Source organism: Pyrgilauda ruficollis, unplaced genomic scaffold, assembly GCF_017590135.1.
Source record: "Pyrgilauda ruficollis isolate IOZ18807 unplaced genomic scaffold, ASM1759013v1 scaffold55, whole genome shotgun sequence".
NCBI lineage: Eukaryota > Metazoa > Chordata > Aves > Passeriformes > Passeridae > Pyrgilauda > Pyrgilauda ruficollis.
The window spans coordinates 1,918,308-1,937,645 of NW_024527155.1; the positions used below are offsets into that span (position 1 = coordinate 1,918,308).

At 42.9% G+C, this 19,338-nt stretch overlaps 1 protein-coding gene across 2 annotated transcripts in view; it reads left to right on the top strand.

Moving 5' to 3' along the window:
- Positions 1-19,338, top strand: part of LMO1 (LIM domain only 1) — a 58,938-nt gene that overhangs the window by 25,702 nt on the left and 13,898 nt on the right. For both annotated transcript variants that reach the window (XM_041481172.1, XM_041481171.1), the window contains exon 2: positions 17,235-17,448. In XM_041481172.1, coding sequence (XP_041337106.1) covers positions 17,243-17,448 — 206 coding nt within the window. In that variant the 5' untranslated portion in view covers positions 17,235-17,242. The remainder of the gene's footprint in view (positions 1-17,234; positions 17,449-19,338) is intronic.

Genomic DNA, 19,338 nt, shown 5'->3' on the forward strand with positions numbered 1-19,338 from the left:
ACGACCTGTTGCCTTGGGGAGTTGGGCAGTGCAATGGCTTTGGGCCTTAAGTATCTGCACTTTTATTTGTACTGTTTTAGCGTTTTTAAAAATGTGATCCTTACCTTCTCGTGGTTGAGTAAATGTTGTCTTTTTCTCCTCAGCCCTAGGGAGGCTCACGAGTGACAAACGTTTGTGTGTCAGTCCTGGCCATGTGTGTGCTGTGACACCAGCAGCCTGTAGCGGGGTATGTGTATGTGGGAAGAATTTATTGGTGCATCAGTTACAACATGTCACTGAAGTGAAATCTTGTTTCCAGATTTTCCCCAAGACAAGTTATTTTTTCTTACAAGATGAAGGTGTTCATTCTCCATCTCCTTTTATTTTGGATGTTTGAAATCCAGTAACATTATACACATTTTGCTGGCAAAGTGGGAATTTTTTTGAGACTTCTAGCTATTAATTTTTTCCAGAAACCTACTATGCAGTGTTCTGCCACATTAGGTTTCTCTAATAATCCATGGGAGGATGTGATCAAGATCTATTACTGCCTCTCAGTGTGGTCGTCCCCTAATTTCATGAGGAGCTGTAGTGGCATTTAGCTTTGCTGTTTGCAGGTTTAAATCTGTATTTCAAAAGCCTTGCTGTACTAACCAGGCTTCAGAACTGTAAGGAACCAAAGGACATCATATGTCTTCTAGAAAATGTGGATTTTTCGTTCTTTTTCTTTTTTCTCTCTCACCTTTAGATCCTTTTATGGCCGTTTTCAGAACAAAATACGAGGCCTTCAGTCATTTTGTATTCTGCTGAATCTGACACATAGAAATGTAAACGTGTCTATCAGAATGCCATTAATTGAGAATAATAAATGTCCCTTTATAAGTGAAGTCTTTATATAGAGGTGACTCCTGCTGGGATTCCTGAAGGCATTTTTCTTTCAAAGCACAAATATTTCAGCACTTAAAGCAACATTTGATATCCTCTTGCCATTTCTGTGGCCTGAGCCTCTGCATTGCTGTGGCTTCTTTTTCTTCTCTCGTCACTTTACAAGGTGCACTGCATCCAAACGTGGACTTTGTCTGCAGAACTGTCCCGAATTAATGGAACTCAAAAATCGCCAATGGCAGTTTTATAAAAAAGTCCCAGAGTTCAGAGATGGCTTGTCCTTTGACAGACAGAGGGAGAGGGAAAGGAACCAGTGCAGCCATGTAAGAAATGCAGTTAATGGAACAAATCTGGTGCCCGTTTGCCCCAGTGGAGCCATCGAGGACAAGCTGTTCTCTGCCACCGCGTGCTGTGCAAGAACAGCTTTTGTGTGCACGCTGCTCCTGCAGCTTTGGGCCTATGTAAAAGTGTAAAAGCATCTTGAATGACACAAGCACGTGTCTGCAACCTACTTAAATAGGTAGCCTTGGAGAACCGGGTCTGTAGGTTTTGAAGCAGAGCTCTGTTGTGATTCCAAACTTTCTTAATAGCCTTGGCACACAGTGGACTGATGAGATTTAATACCTGCCCTTTAAGCTTCATTTTGTCTCCTTCCCTGTTAAAAATTCCTTGCAGCTGGGCATGAAATTACTCAGGTTGCCTCTTCTACTTGGAAGGCTTTTAAGATGTTGGCATCCCCAAACAAAGGGATGATGGCTCTTGTGTGACATGGCAGGAGCCTTTTGTGGGTGGGTGAGGGTGGACCTGGATTGCAGAAGTGCTGGCAGAAATTGCCATTTCACAGTTTAGGATAAAAATGAGGCAAACCCTGTTCATGATGAGTAAAAGTGAGTAATAGTTTTAATGTATTAAGGCTGTGGAGGGGGCAAGGACATAGGTTTGCTCCAATCTTGTCATGCAGAATGGGAAGAAGTGATGCCATGGTTTAACTCTTCACTGGCCTCTGAGGAGAGGAACATGCAGATCCCTGTGCTATTAAAAATCTTACCAGAATGCTATGTAGTGCTGCAGTGGATTGGCTCAAGGAAAGCCACCAAATGGAGCTGTAATGAAGCCATGCATGAACTGCATATCAAAGACTGATCATTCTCTAGTGTTTATAATGCAGAGCATCTGTCTTACATGCTAACTTCCAAAATATTTTTATGTCTACTGATAATGTGATGGTAACTGTGGAATGCAGCTTTACCATTTTTGATGCTGTATAACAAAAACATGATCTCAGGGCTTTATGAGTATGATAGCACATTAACATAAAAGTACAACTATTTCCTGAAGAAATAGGCATTACTGCCACCACAACTGAAGAGAGAGAAAAGATACTGCCAGTGGAGGTTTGCATATTGTACTGCAAGTGTATTTTGACACTAGAAACTGAAGAAATGGGAAATTAGATATGTCTGGGGTGTAACTGCTAATCTAAGTGTCAGGTTTGATACTGGCAGACTCTGTGGAACCAGTAGCTCAAATCTCCGGAGGGCTGGCGGAGCCCTTGACCTTCGCAGCAGCAATGAACTGTTGTTATTGCTGAGGGCTGGTCCTGGAGAGAGGGATGGGCAGATCTCAGGCATGGAAGTGGTGCCTGTTTTGCATAGATTGAGGATGTCTCAGAGCTCCCATGCATTGGAAAGGTTTCCCCTGGTTTTCTTGGCTGTTTAAATCGTGCTGCCTGTTGGCTTTACTTCTCTCTGGCGATGGACACGTTTCCCCCTCCAGTTCTATGGTTGTAATATAGGAGTCTCTAGACAGAAAGCATGCAGTGTCAGTGCTGGAATCATAGGGTTTTTTTAAAAATGAAGCTTTCTGGTTGCTCAGGCTGTAGAAGCAGTTTGTCATGGAGCTCATTAAAACAAAGGTAAATGTTTTGGTGTACCTGATCCATGTCATTGGTAGTGTCATAGAACAGTGACAAGTTTTTGCTTCCCAGACATCAGGTGTAGCCTTTTGAGCACAAGATACATGTCCATCAAAGCTGGCCAGCAGTCCTACAGACAGACTAGAGAGTCCTTAGCAAGTTCATTTCAGAGCCATCTTATTGGTGGTACCCACACAGAGGGGCTGAGGGAATTGGGAGATAGAGGAGAAAACAACAGGGAGATGTCACCAGTGGAGAATTTTGAGACAGCTGAGCCAGACTCTTCTCAGAGAGGAGCAGAGGCTCTCACTTGAGAGAGGAATTCCTGCCAGGAACTTCCAGGGGAAAATACCTGTGGCAGCTGTCATCAGGGGCAGACAGAGGCACAGTGGGACAGGCAGTGGAGGGTACAGCGATGGTCCTGCCACAGCGGTGGGAGGAGGGATCTGCCCTCCTCTGGTGTGCCTGATGGACCTGCTTGGGAGTGGAGATGGATTTCAGCTGCCCTAGGTTTGGGAATGAAGTGAAAATAAGGCTGAACCCACATAAGAAGTGAGAAGTCTCTGGAGAAGTCTTCTGCTGTTTAATTTTCTGAAAGCAGAGTGGCAATTGCACACCCGGCAGTTGCTGTGAAATTGCTGCTACAGATAAGCGAAACTGGGATAGATATTTTTACTTGGAGTTTAGGGTGCCTGAAATGCATATACCTATTATTTTTCACCCCATTCCTGTTTGTAAGCAGTTCAGTTAAAGACCCAGATGGATCTCGAGCCTTGGAAATCCTCATTCACACACTTCCATTAGGTATTAGGTCTGGAGCAGGTGTTGTTTTTCCTTATCAGATTTTTGGTTCACTGTGAATTAGGAATAAGTACACTGGTGGGCTATGAAGATGAAGCAAAGTAAATTGAGATTTCTGTATGCACATTACCACTTCAAATACTGTTAGCACTCAGGAAAAAAATAAAAGACCTCCTAGCACTTGAAGTAACAAATTACTCATCTCACGCTTTGCTGTGGCAGATCATGGCTTGCTTTAAAGTAACATTCTTTTTTCCTGCACTTAGATAATTTAGAGACTCCTCTGAAAAGAGGTGCTGCATGGAGTGCAGTAGAGTTGAGGTAGATTGGAGAAAAGGATTACAGTTTGCATGTGGAGGCAGTGAATGTAGGCTGCAGATAAACGACATGGGTTTAGAGTGATCATTGCTGCTGCAGCTTGATTATTTTTCTTAGGGACAGGCTCTGGCTCTCTCCTTACTTTGAAGAACTACATTACTTGTGTCTGCACTGTATTTTGTATCACATTTGTGCTGTCTTCTGTTCCTCCACTACCTATCCACCTTCCTCTCTCACCCAGAAGCAGGATGCTGCGATTGTGGAACTTCTGAGGTTGTGACAAGGGCACCCTGTGGCCTATCCAAATACCCATGTCATGCACTTCATGCATGTAAAACATCTGCTCCAGAGCTTTAAAAACGAAGGCTGAGAGAAGCTGATGTGGCTTTGGGAGCAATCAGAGCTAGGAATAATGTAGGGTTGTGCTTAAGTTAACAGGTTAGTGTAGGAACCTCTTTAGGTTCATAAGCAAATGTTTGGACGTGTTTCCTTGCTGAAAGGTGTGCTGAGAGCCAGCTGGAATTGCTTGCTTGTTTGTCCTGGGCAGCATGGCAGGGTTGGATGTGTGTGCTGGGAAAGCAAACCTTGGGTCTTGTGTCTCAGCTAGATGTCCAGCCATATTTCTCCAGGGCTGCATCTGTTTTATGAACAAGCAAGGCAGGTAAGAAAGAATGTATGATTTGGAAGTAATAAGGTGGACTTTGCAGCACCCTTCCCTTAATGACTTTTATTTTCACAAACGTGGTTAATTAGATACTTATAGTCTGTGAACTTTTTCTTCAAATATCAATGTATATGTAGCTTTTTTCTTTCGAGGGGGAATAAATTACCTGGTGTCATTTGGCACTGGTGGATATGTTCCTTTCTTTGATACAGAGCAAATTTGCTTTACAGTCTTTTTATTGAACTCATACAAAATTTGTATAGCATTGAAACACTAGGAATTAATCTAAATAGCCAGTGTGAGGTGAAAATGCTCCCTATGCTTTAATTGGAATGGCCTGGTGAAAGCCAGTTCCCAGGCTGCCTCCCTCACTAACTGCCCACCTTGTGGCAGATTGACATAATTCCCCCATCCCTGGGGAACCATAATAGAGCACTCCCTGAAGTGCTCAAAATCCCAAAGGGAAATAAGGATCTCTTTTCTTTTTTTCCCCCTCTCTCTCTCTCGCCTTTTTTTTTTTTTTTTTTTAACTTTTTAAATGGGGTTTCTGGGGTGCTTATGTTCATCCAGAGGATTGTGGCTATTAAATAGAGGGGGTTTTAAAGATTTTTCTAATTGCCACACTTCCTCTCTCTCCCCCCTGTTAAGTGGCTTTGGACAGTTGCAGAACTTTGATTTCAAATTTGTCTAATCTCTTGAAATATCTAGGTAGGGAAAACTATTGTAACTGAAAATGGCTCTGATTTTTTTTCCCCTTTCTTCCATTTTAATAGATATGTTTAGTCTACTTTAAAAGCTTTCTGGAGAACCTTTTCTAAATGGCTAATTTAAGCTTGTCAGGTTTTAATTATAATCTCTCTATACACAAGTTAAGATGCTTAATGCTAGTGAAAAGTTCTGAATACAAAGCAAACCTGTGTCAAGTTGCAGAGCACTCTTACCCGTCTTAATTGCTTCTGGTCTGAACTTTAACCTTAACTCTCCCATCTGTCTTACAAATTCTCTGCTCTCATCACAACCACTTTCTTTTCTGTGGAGTGCTGAGGATCTGTCTTAATTCAGCAGGAGTTTCAGTCTGGAAAAAAAACTGCCATTGGGCTGTGGATGTTCAGCTCTTCCTTTATCCCACTGTAGCATGATGCCCATTCCTGGAGTGCAGCCCTGCTCTCCTGGATATCCCAGAGCATTCCCACACCCCTGCTAGAATGGGACTGCTTGTGGGAGATGGGGTACCTCAGCAGCAGGAGAAGTGCCCTGGATTCCAAATACCCTGTCAGCTTCTGGCCTCAGTTAAAATCAGTCCCAACAGAATCAGTATGGCTTTTCTTGTTGTTTTTGTTAGCAGTTTTAAGGATGTGTAGTTAGGCAGTTTATTCCTTTCTAGGGCTGTTGTCTGCCTCATTTTCTAGCTGTGACCCAGCCTTTGTGGCAAAGGTTAGTTGCATCTTTTTCTCAGATAAGAATGAGTTTCATTCAAGCTTAGAAAATTAGCCTTGGAAATACTCAGTCAGTGCAGATTCCTTCTGGAGAGTGCATTTAAAAGTTTAAATCCAAAATTGATTTGGAAGTGCTCTAATCTAAAATAACCCTGATGTTAGCATTGTTGTCTGCAACTCCTGCTAGCCCTGGCGTTCCGGTTCAGCGCGTTGGCACACGGTTCCCTGATGCTGTGAAATTGAGACTCATCTGGAGATACAGCCTTTTCTAAAAAGGATTGCAGGGCACTTAAGACTCCTTATTTCATTAGTTCAGTGAAGGAGTTCTTTTCAGCAGTCAGGAGTCTCATGATGAGGTGGGCAAAAACTGAGCAAATCACGCGGCGGACACTCCCACGGAAACGGAGAGGAGGAAAAGCTGCTCAGTAAGTTTTTTTGGCCCGGAAATGTGGCATTTTTTGGAGCTGAAGGTTAGTGGTTTAGAATTTCTTTTTAGTCTGAGGTTTCAGGCACAGCATTAGTAGCTACATATCCAGGCCAGACTTCAGGAGGTACATTTCAGGAGGCTTTCAGTTCTGCACATTGGGTTGGGTCATATGATTATTATGTTTTTTTCATTGTTTCTGGCCAAGTGTAACCATCGCCATCTTCACGTATGTTGGTGAGAATTAAATGGAGCATGAAGATCTGAATTGAAGAGCAGGCTTCCACTTTAAGGGGATGGGTTGCTGCATGAAGCAGTGGTAATGATCCAGAGGAGCAGGATGCATTGAGGAAAATAGTGAAGTGTGAGCACCATCCAAAGTGCAGGCAGCAGGTCATAAATTCTTTTAGTGGTGGTGGTCTGAAATTCAAGGAATAGGATTAGAGAGCTACAGTAGGTTAATGAAAATGGCTCCCTCAGGATCAGCTTGAATTCAACTCAGTGGTCAGTCGTAAGAGGAGGAATGTCTTGTGCAATTCCAGCTTCTCATCCATATTCTGAATACTGTGATGCTCCTGAATGCTTAATAGAGTAGAATATGCTCTGTTATGATATACTTCAGATGACTTCTAGGATGCTTTAATGCAAACTAAATGTCATGCTAACTTGCCCCAAACCCATAGTGCTCACTTTATTCTGGAATATATGAATTGCAGCAGGGTTTTCAAAGCCTTGCTTGGACATGAAAATAAATTTAAAAAAAGAAAAAAAGAGGAACAAAAGGAAAAAAGTCTTGCAATTCTACTTGTGTCTTTGCTGTTGTCCAGGGTAATAATGCTCAAATCCTGCCTCTATACGTCACCTCAAAGGAACTCATTATAGAAGGAGTATACAACAGCCAAGAAACCACTTTTCATTCTTATCAGCATATTTTCTTGTAAAGAAGGGTAGCATTAATGGCCAGCTGTGGCTTGTGAGCCCTGACTTAATCAGAAGTGAATAATAAAAATTAATTTGAGGCATATAGTTACTAGCCAACTGAAGCTATAACAAATGTTTAATGATCAGCCTTGCACTGGGGGCTGCATACCTTTTCCTGGGAATGAAAGGGGAAATGTCCAGGGGTGGGACTTTCTCTGTCCTAATTGCAGTAGCAAAATGAGGTAGAGTAAAATCTGATTGTGGAAGCAAACTGTGGCTCAGTAAGGCTTAAGTTAGACTTCAGTAAACAGAAGAACAGAGGTAATGAAGTATTCAGCCACTGCTTTCTCTGCCTTCTCTCTCTTCATGGCATTAAGAGAACAACTTTGTTTTATATTCTTTGCAAGGTACAGCAAATTCTTTCTGACAAACATCACCCTGCCCTTTATCTAGTCGTGAAATATTAGACTGCTTTGGCAGAGCCATCATGAAGAGCTTTGTGCTCTCTGGGGTCAGCACTGGGAGAGGAAGGATTGGTTGTTGGTGGGCTACACTTTGTTTAAACATCTTGGTCTTTGTCAAACTGCTTGCAAGGCCAGATTATCCATGGTCCTCCTGTAGCTGAGTGACTGCACCATACAGGTCATGAGCTTTTGTCTGGTCCTTCTCAGACAGCAGCTATACCTGAGCAAAATGCCCTCTGCTCCTCTCTCTGGCTTCTGCTGCAAAGGACAAGGGAGTTCTGGGTCTCCGTTTCACTCAAACTCTCCTCTGCCTCCCAGCCACCTCTGGGTGTGACAAGGAGTTTGGAAAGGAGCAAGGCAAATGCTGCAGGAGATGGTAGTTGGACTTTCAAGATAGTTTCAAGCCCCTGAGTCTGACTGAGCGTTCTTATGTTGAGTGCAGCTGTGGATAAATCCAGTAAAGCTGCACTAGATGTGAACCATTTTTGACACCTCTTCTGAGACTTGTTCTTATGCACCTGAAGCTTATCAAAGCAGCTCCACAAATTCCACAGCCTTTTGGAAGGTTGTGTAGCATCACTCAAAACTTCAGGGCTTGCAGAAGGTCAGGTATTATTTATATCTACAGTGATCCAAGCTCCACTTCCTAAATCAGCATTTATTTATTGGTTAACTTGTGCAGTGCTCACCAATGCTCACCACTGCTCACAGACTGAGGCTGAGAGTCTCTACACACAGGCACTTGAAACTGTGAGCACCTCAGCCTCTCTCATACAACAGGAAAAACACACCACTTAGATATAATTGGGGGGGAAGAGATGGGATGCTCTCTTAACCTTGGTTTTCCTTTGCTACTTTCATGAGGCAAAATTCCAGTCTGCTTTATTTTTTAAGTCAGCAAACTGATTATATATTGTAAAAGATCAGTGTTTTCATGGGTGAGTAGTAATTACTGAGTAATGGCTTAAAACATTTCCTGAAGGAACATAAAGCTGTTTTTAAAAGTCAAGAGTACATTAAAAGGATTACCATGTAGATTTGATTTTTAGATAACACTAAAATGGATCCCAAATGGACTTATGAAAAGGGATGCTATCTCTTTAATGGAAAGTGCATGGTCTGACAGCTCAGCATGCAAATGGTCCTGGAAAGGACTGACTGTTGTGTTTTTTCCTTTCAACAAGAAGACAAGGAAATAGCTTGCCCTTCTCCTTTCAACTTTTAACAGCAGATGGGTTGCTCTGGTTTTGCTAGGAAAGGGAGAAGAGGATAGGTTTGGTGGGTAACTGCATCTTTCTAAATCACTGGGGAAGTGTATTTCACGACTTCTGGAAGGTCAGTCACCGGCAATTGTATCTCTTGCACAGTTTGCATTAAGTAGATAGATTCCCTCTGCATTCCCCATAGGCAAATCTCTCCTTGCCTCTTATATGCAAATAAATTTTAGTCATAGTATATTTATTACAGTAATCTTGTGCAGGGCATGAACATCAGTGCTTGCCTTGGCAGTAAGTTTGGACAGGGCGGGAGGGGCTGTCATATTCATACTACAGTAACTTGCAATCACAATAGTATTTTCTATTTCAGAGTTGTCAGTGCAACTTTCTGGTGATTGATGGTATAAAATGTGCTTTTGGCCTGAGTAGGATTTCTTCTAGAAACATTTAAAGGAGTATATTCATATCTCATTAAATACAGAGCACACCAGGATTCCAAATTCTTTTGTGGTATTGCGCAAATTATTGTAGGCTCCAAAAGTCTTGAGAAATTTCTATAAGCCTGTGAAAGCTTTAGATTGGATAGTCATCATTGCCTGCATTAAGGGCTGTGACAGATTGCTTCATCAGTGTACACAGAGCAGAACATCAAATGGCCATTTGGCAGTGGGCACTGAAATTCTATTAAGGTTGCCGAAAGCTTGGGTTGACATTGTGTGTGTCTGCAAAGAGGCAGAAGAAAAGATGATGGTGATTGTGCAATGATATAGTTCTATTCTCCTTAAAATATTCACATGTATAGCATGCCAGATCTGTCAGGGAGATGTTAATGTTTCACTGCTAAACCTCAGCACTGCTTTGCTCATGTCTCATGTAAACAGGCCATTTTACCTGGGAGGTCAGCATTGGGTAGCATCACACATCAGCATGAAATAACAGGAGTTTTTACTTCTTGAACACTCTTTGGGATATTTAACTTGATAGAAGGTTTTTCCATTTGATTTTCTTGCCTGTTGAAAAAGGGAAGGGAAACAAACCCTGCCTTGTATTTAATTTTGGTACATGGGTTATTCTCACAAGAGCTGAAAAGTGAAGGATGAGTTCTTACCTTTGCGACCATTTGACTCAGAGACTCTTCTTCCCCTACTTTGCTCTGACACCCAAACCCACTAAATGACAACTTTTGAGGTTGGTGTCTTTTCTATGGTCACCTGCAAATTGATGGAATATTGAGGAATATGGGATTTCAGGCCAGTCATCCCTAATAATAGTTTTTTTTCTTATTCTTGTACTGCTGGAAAGGTGGTTTGAGGGTAGTCAGTCCATTGCCAGACTTTTTTCTACTACAGACACTGAAGAAGGGAGCTGGCCACCTGAAATCAGGACCTTTGCCAGACTGCAGTATGCTAAATTGTGACTAATGGAGAAAACTTGATCAGAATGTTCTCGGATTAGGTTGAAAGTAGAAGAAATCTGCATGTCTTTGTACTGCTTCCAGGGCTTCAAACAGTAAAAATGGATTTTACTGAAACACTGGATGTGCTAAGAATAAACTTTGGACATGTGCCAATTACAAAAAATTAAAGCTCAAACAAACACATTTTATGAGCACAGGGAAAACATTGCTTCCTGAAATGATTCATAGAAACTGTCTTGCAGCAACAATTATTATGGTTTGTGTTTAGTCCTGCTGCCATGTGTTTCTTTATAGCTACAGGTTTGCCTCTGGTAGTAGAAACTCTGTAACTGAGAGGCTAAAAGCAGGTACTGGAAGACTCAAAACTTGTGGGGAAAATGAAAGTCTGGATTCTAACCCTAAACCATGTCCTGAATCAGGACCTATGTTGGTACAGATTCAAATGATGCCAAATAATTACTTTGGATGTGTTGGTCTATCTGAGCAAATGGCTTGAAAACAGGGTCCCTACATGTGAGATTGAAGGGGGTTTTAAGCCACTCATGAAGCTTTGGGTCACTTTTAGGGAGCTGAAACTGCCAGGAGACACTAAACCCTAAAAAGTATTTCTCTACAGCTTGTCATGAAGTGTATGGACAAAAAAAAAAGTTGCTGTGTTATTGGGCAGAGGACTTAGAATAGACAAAATAGAAGTGGCGATCAAAATGTTGTTTCTCCCACTAACTGCCCTCTCCAACTGCTTTTGCCATGCTTGGGAAATTTGTTCAGTAATGATTCAGATGAAAGAATACCCCAAATGAATTGCTGAAGCCACAGTAAAAATCACCAGCTGCATATTGCAGCATGAAACTGGCAATGAAAAAAGATTGTGGTTTCTCATTGAATAATTTTGATGAATGGTCTGAGGCTTACTCATAAGCATTTAGTTGCAGGTACTTGGTGTTCCAAATGTGACGTTTTAATTGGATATACAGATGACACGATGAGTTTCACCTTGGTGGCTGTAATTCTTCTGATGAAATTCTTGGTGAAGATGCCCGAGACAGCGCACTCTCCATTCAGTGGGAGTGCAAGGTCTGACTTGTTTCACAGGGTGCAATATTCATAGAAGGTGAGTAATACAATACTGGGAACACAACGTGAGTTTCTTTTTAGGGGAATGAAATTCACTGCATCTTTTTGGCAATGACTGTCTGCATTTACTTAAATGGGTGATGCAGGGCTCTAATGCTTTTAAATGATATCAGATCCTCTGATAAAAGACATAGGACTGCAGCCTATTTATTGTGATGAGACAGGAGTTAATAAGATTACTCCCACTCTTCAGTTACTTTTTCATCTTGCAGCCAAGTGCTGGGGGTTTTGTTAGCAGGCAAAAGGAGGTCAGTTCATTTAAAGGGTGTTGATGCTAGAAATAAACATTTTTTTCCCTCAAGTGGAACTCTGAAACTTAGGCTCAGTTGCCCCACTGCTAAACCCCTGGTTGTTAAACCAGAATTGCTTTTAGCACTGGAATGCTGCATCCTTATAATAAACACTTTTATAAATTTTTTAAAAAAACCAAAAAAACTTAAAAATATTATAAATAATTTTTTTTTAAAGTGTAATGTAAACCTGCAATAACTGTGGTGTTTGGCAGAAAAAGGTTCAGAAATGTGGTAGCAGTGTCTGAAGGCACTGCTCAAGGAAGAATTTGTGCTGGAGAATAAAAACAATTCCAGTACTGTGTTGTGCAAGGTGCTGTACTACAGGGAGTGATTGTCACAAAGCTTTTGGAGAGTAGAAGTATTGTGTGTGTGTGCATAGTTATTTGCTTTGTTGTTGAACAAGCTTTTACTCTTAAAGTACGTACTCTGAGGAAAAGTTTTGGGGTTGTAAAAAAAGCAAAACAAAATAACAGCAACAACGAGAAAACCCAAACAAACACAAACAAACAAACAAAAGCCTAGCAACAACAAAAAAGCCAACACCAAAAAACTTGTCGAGGGAAAGAGTTAAAGCCATCTGCCTGAAAGCATTGTGTAAAACATACACACAATGTTGGGGAAATAAGCCAATTATGTGTGCTTCACAGGAGGTGGGGGACTGACCTTTGTGTATAATTAGTTCTTTTATTTAAAGCAAAGATTTTTGAATAGAATAACTAATTAGCTGTCATAAATGGCAAATTGAAGATTTTGGCCGGATTCCTCGGGGAGAGTGGGAGGACGTCCCTCCTCCCAGCCCGTACTGCCGGCTCCGGCTCTCCTCATTAGGGTTGTTTTTAGTTCTCCGCAGAGGTAATGAGCAGTGCAGCCGCGCACTTCTCCGAGCCCCCTCTAACAAGGCGTGCAATGCAGGTGGAACAGAGCTGCCTCCAGCTCCTGCTGCCTTCTCCCCACACATGTGGGTGTAGCCCAGGGGGGCAAGTTGGAGCGGAGGGGGTCTGAAAAGTCCTGGTGATATCACCTGTGTTTTATGCTCTGGACTCGACTGTATAAAATACAGGCAAGCTGCAAAGCCTTGAGGCATATATCATTAGCTAGCAGTCCCCCATTACTCTTTCAGACCAATTAACCTTTAGAGTTGCATTAGAGAAATTAGGTGGTGAACTTCCCTGCTTTCAGAGGGGACCTCTAGCTCTGCTGCAGACCAGAGCACTGTGGAGCCGTGCGCCGTAGGACCAGTGCAGATAACTGTTATTTAAAAGGTCTGCCATTTATGAAAAGTTCCCAGGCTCTCTTGGAAAGGAGGCTTTATGAACAGTGCCCTTAGAGGAACTGCAGCTGATTGCCATGTGAATAGAAATATCAGTAAAATGGCTTAGAAAAATTTAGAGGTGTACTTAGTGGACACTTGTGTTATAAAGCCAGCTGAATCATTTTACAGAAAGACTCCGACTGAGCAGATACAGGCTGATTAAAGCTTGTTTGTCCGGCTGTGAATAGTGGTAAAGTTTGGATTACTCACTACAATAACAGCCTCTTTAGACACAGACATAAATTTCAGTAAGTCCAGAGGTGGTGTCTATAATTTTTTAATGTGTATTGGAGCTCTGAGCACTCAGAGCGGGTTTAGTTTTGTATTTACCAGCAGCAAGTCTATTAAGCTGTAAAGGGCAAAGACGGGAGTGTAGGTAGCCAGAAATAGAAAGGATTCATCTACTGTTTCTAAGAAAAGAGAGCACTGGATGTCTAGCAACAGGAGAGAAGAGAGCAACTTGATGGTACTTTCAGAATCTGGCAATAATCAGTGTTCCCTTGTGATCACATATTTAAATATGTGAGCATCCAGCTGTTAATTTTTCTAGTTCTGCAACACTCTTTCTCATTTTCTTATCCTCGTCCACAGAGCACGTGTGGAATTTGTCAAAGGTAACCCCTTTGTTTCTTGACAGCCCCAGTTAGACACTACATGCCCCTTATCAAATTGAACTGGATATCTTGGCATGTTTAGTCAAGTACTGGGGGGAAAAGGACATAGAGAAATGAAGCAGCATCTCAGTCTTGCAGTGGGGAAATTATCAAAAAGAAAGAGCAGTTCTCCAGGTGGTTTCTGCCTACAGAGCCCAGGCTGCTTCAGGTCTGCTGAAAGGGGGAGGCAGGAGGAAGAAAGCAGGGTTTGGTGTTGATTGTGTCCTCTCTGTGCAAGCCTCTGACTGTGAAAAGGGTTAAGCTTCTGAGATGCTGCTCTCTTGTTGCTTGGAAATGACATGGCAAGTGTTCGAGGAACCCTTGCTGATCAAGTTTGGCAGTTTTTGAAATTTTGTTTCACGCCTTGCCTGCTGTGTCAACTCACCAGCTAATTGCAGCTGCAACTTTCTGTAGTGGCTTGTGTGCTCCGTGCAGACCGGTTGGCTGGGATGTCGGAGGGAAACCTCACAGCCCAAAATGTAATTTCAAAACACTGAACCTGACCAGCAGAGGCTGACCTTGCTCGTTATTATCTGAGTGGGAATAGCAGCTTTGAACATCATATGATCTCTGAAATGGTACCTTTTTTCATTAGAAAGCCCCCTGCTGAACGCTGACCAAATACATAGCTTTTTTCCTTGCTTAAGGTACTGCTTAAAAATATATCTATATCTGTTCCTTTGCTAGTTATTAGAAGCAAATCAAAGTGTTACATTCCCCTTACTTCCAGAAGCCTCTCATAAGACAGTGGTGCTCTTGCAATAGCGAGGAGCTCAGATGGCTGCGGAGAGCGGGGGCCACAGATGGAACAAGAACTGCCCCTGCAGTCAGCCCTCAGCCATCCAGGCCTGCTTGCCACGGGAGACCCTCCTAAACTGCCCTAAATGATCAAACCATGCTCTCCTAATGGTCCAGCCAGGGTTTCATCCCTGCACAACTGCCCTTGTGCTTGATGATGCTGCTGCATTGGCACCCTCTCTCTGGGTGAGGGCAGCTGTACCCCTGAAAGGGCACTGCTTTCAAAAGTGAGACCTTGGGATGTCCCATCTGGCTGAGGATCTTGTGTTTCTGAACCACAGAGCTGATCTCTAACCCCATCCATGCAGCAGCTCTCTTGAGTTTAAGGTGTGCTGGTTATGTGGAATCTGTGTCTTTGCAGATGCAGGATCCTCCTGTTACCTACACAAACCTTGCAAAAGGATTGTATGATGACCCCCCTTCTTGTGAGAAATCCTCCTCTGCCTCTAAGGGTACGCATTTAGAGAGCCTGTTTGAGGGGTGAATAATGACTTGCTGGTGTCTGGGGCTCCTATCTAAAAACATAATTCTCACATCTAGGTCCTAGTTTTCATAGGTGCAAACTATTTTCTTTCATCACTGGTACTGATCTTACACAGCTTGCAAATGCAAATTCACGTGCTCACCCTTCTCTGCCTCACAACAAGGCAGACTCTTCTCACAATGTGCAGTTTTCCTGGAGTGGAGTCGGGAAGAGCATGGAAATTACTTGAAAATGGAAGCTTCTTTTTGCTATTGAAATGTATTTTGGATTTAAAAAACCCAAACAAACAAACAGAGGTGTGTCTAGAACCGCAGGGCTGCTTCCCTCATTCTCATAAGAAGCTCTCCCCAGGCACATGAGACTTCTGCAGTCTGAGCTGCAGCATAATCCACTTCTGATGCTTCCCTGTCTTGTCCCTCTTTCCAAATCTGTGTGTGTTTCTCTGTGGCTTTGTGGAATTTCTCTCGGGAGCGTTACAGGTTGCATATGTGGCAGTCTAATACAGATACAGGTTTTCACTTAATTATTGCAGGTTTGTCAATGGTGTCAAAAGTTTGCTTGTAGAGACTTGGGTTTTGAGTGTGCTGCAGCAGAGGGCAGGAGGGTTCTTTAAGGGTTTTTGATGTTACTTGGCCTGTCTCTGTGCTGCTGAGACCACTTTGATTACAGATGGATCAATACCTCAGTGTTTGTGTAGAGGTGTCTTAAGTGCTATTGTCATCTGCTCGGGCTCTGACAAAGCAATTATTACTGTGGGAGTGGTGGGTTTACATGTGCTGACCATTAGCCACTCTCAGGTCACCCTGGCTTTTAAGGAGGGCAGCAAATGTCACTTACTGCAGTGGCACTGGCTGGGTCCTCTCTGGTTAAGGGACTGTTAATAATTCTATTATCAAGCTGTTGCTTTCTGGGACATCCAGCGCTTCCTGCAGAAAGGGTGGATTAACTTTGTGTAAGAGTATATAACCAGTGACACCTGCTGCTGTGCCACAGTGTCCCTTCTCATCATCTCCGCATTGGTTAAGCCCCAAGTGTGCTTGTTACAGGCCCAGCATTGTCATTTTTAGTGACCGACACCGGTAAAAATAAAAATCATAACAAATTGAATCAAGGCTCTAGAGCAATTGGAATTCTGGCATCTCAGTGAGCTAATTTCTTCATTCATCACTTCCTGTCCTGTCCCTCACCCACAGTACAATTCTTGTTTATTTTTCCACCTTGCTTATTGATTCCGTAAAGTCCTTTCCTGCCTGGCTCTTAAACTGAGAAGGGTGACAGGCATCACAGTGCTCACCATGGCAGGCACTGGCTGCTTGGAGAAAAGGAAAAAGCTGGACACAGCACTGAGGGGAAGGTGACCACAGCAAGTCCCCCCCAGCCTCCTGAGCTGAGTGTGCTGTCACCACCTCATACCCAGCTATCTCATGCCTCCTTTGCAGTCCCAACAGGGGTTTCCAGGTGGGTTGAAACTCCTGGCTTTGTGCTGCCTTCTCCAGTGATACAAGAGGAGGAGGAAAGCTCTGCTTTGCTTAAGGAATGTGGCTTCATTAGTGGCAGAAGAGCACTGGTGGGGTTATTCTCAGCATTTCTCAAGGGCTGATGAATCAGATTTATTTTGGAGCAGCCCCTGGCCTGCTCTGGCTTTCAGTCAGGCCTCTGTCACCCACAGGATTCACAAGACAGGAAAAACAGTGGCATACCACATCTTTTTTAGATCTTTTCCTCTCCTCTCCCATCAAACTCGACTCAGACGCTGAACCAGGAGGGTACATACCGTGATGGCCCTTCTGCTCTTTTTAATTGCCTGTGGCAGGTAATTAACAACACAAGGGTACAGGTAATGAGGGGAAAAAAATAAATGTTGAAATTTCAGCCAGTTTATTCTGCTGCAAGATGTTGGTTAGGAAGAGTCTGGTGCGTTGGGTCAGTCCTGCCCTTAGCAAAAAGGGCTGCAAGTGTCAACTCGCTGTTAGCCTGCGACAGCAAATGAAGTTAGGATTCCTTTGACTGTCAGCTCCATGTAATGTGAGCTTTCTCTGACTGTGAGCTCCTTGAGATGGCAGCAGCAGTGTTTGCCCCCGGACTGTGCTCTGAAGGAAGCGCTGTGTTTGCCTTGCAGGCGTGCCGATGCTCTCCGTACAGCCCAAGGGGAAGCAGAAGGGCTGCGCCGGCTGCAACCGAAAGATCAAGGACCGGTACCTGCTGAAGGCCCTGGATAAGTATTGGCATGAAGACTGCCTAAAGTGTGCCTGCTGCGACTGTCGTCTTGGAGAGGTTGGATCAACTCTTTACACAAAAGCAAATCTCATTCTCTGCCGCAGAGATTACCTGAGGTAAATAGAGGGACGGACTGTGGGCTCTTCCCGAAGCCTCTCGGCGTGCTGCCAGCTGTCTGGCTTCCTAAAAATGTGAAAATGTGTGCTTGTGCATGGCCAGCCCTGCCCCGAAGAGACTGGAGTTCCTTCCACTGTCTAGGCAGGGCTTTTTATTTGCACTCAGCGTATTTTGTAGTCTGGGAGGTGAAATCCTGCCTTTAGGTGAAGATATAAGACAGAGGTCATGGCTTTTCATTATTATTATGGACCAACAAGAACATACTCTGCTTGCTGAGTAAGTTAGGAAAAACTCTTAATTCTCCTTGCATATCTCTGATGTTATACTCCTGCATATTGACTGAGACCTGACCAAACCTTTACCTTTTCCTTTTTAGCCATAGCTTTTAGACAGACTTCTAGTCTTGAGGAAGGTTGCTCCCAAGGGGCTCTTGTCTCTTTCCTAACTAAACAGAGCAAAACTTAAAAATTACAGATCAACTTCAAAAAATGTTTCTGTCTGAGGAAATCAGCAGAGACCATCACTAGCTTGGAGTTAGAACCATTCTGTCAGTGTGTGTCTGCAATACATAACAACACATGGGATTTTTTTGCCTGATGTGTGGGGGTTTTGTGCAAAATACTTTATGCAAACATAAATGAATATTAATAAGACAGCCGGCCTAATGCAAACATTATTATGAGGGTCACACTGCAAAACACTCGGAGTTTTGCTTTGTTTTTCCTTTGGAAGAATGTACTTGATCTCCAGCTAATGTGTGTGTTTTCTTTTATTTTTCCTCAAGCACTGATAGCATTTCCCAGGCAAGCTTAACCAGTAAAACATCTGAAGCAAAACAAGCCCAACACAGTGCTGTAAGATAGGGAGGTAAAATGCTTTCTAACCTTGCAGTGTTCAGGGGCTGCCCAGATTAGTGTCAGTGCTTAGATGCTTCATGTATTTCAATGTAAAACATATTTCTGAAAATCTTCAGTAAATATTTCCTTAGTAGACTTGAACAAACAAGTTTCTCCTTCTAAAGATGAGAGATGAAGTGCTGAGCCAAACAGAAGGACTGAGTCTGTCAGCTGCCATGTGGGAGCTGTCACCTTGCCCTTCAGCCCAGCAGTGCACAAGAGCATCCTGCCCACAGGAGGGTTTTGGAGCTGAAACTCTTCGGGGCACACATGAAATATCCCCCACAGGCAGCACTTGCACCTCTGGTTAGGGGGACTGGGACGTGTCCCCAAAATCTAAGTGAGGAAGGAGGAGCTTGGGTAAGGGTGAGCACATCTGAGGTGGAAAAGACAAGATAAGCAGCCTTTGGAAAATAGAAAGGGTGTGAAAGGAAAGAGTTAAAGAGTTAACTATCATCACTATAATGAAATAATTTTTGTACCTTCCTTAAAACTGAATATTTACTAATGGCACAAGTCACTTGCTCTAGAAGCATCCTTAACTCTGTCATTGATAAGCAAAAATGAAATGAGCTCCAGAAAGTTCAAATTCAACACAGAGATTTCCACCCCCAAATTAACATTTTGGTCCTCCTTCTTCAGCTCAGCTATACTATTTCTGTGTTGTGGACATAATTCTGATGTGTCAGTGAAGAATATTTCAGTTCTTGGTCTTCCCTTTCTGAGGAAGCCTTTCATCACAGTATCACAATTGGGTCATGCTAGATACTATCACAGGGACCCTCAAAATCTCTCAGGAGAGATACTTCCAGGAATAGTTTTCTTTCCAGGAAGAATAGCTGCATTATTTTCTGAAGTATTTGTTTGTACTTTATCTTGTTCATACATTATCTTTTCTTTATCTTGTTTGCACTCAGCTTGCCAAGTGATCTAGGTCTCTCCATCTGTCATCCTCCACTTCATTATTTATCACTTGATTTTGTCATTTCTGGT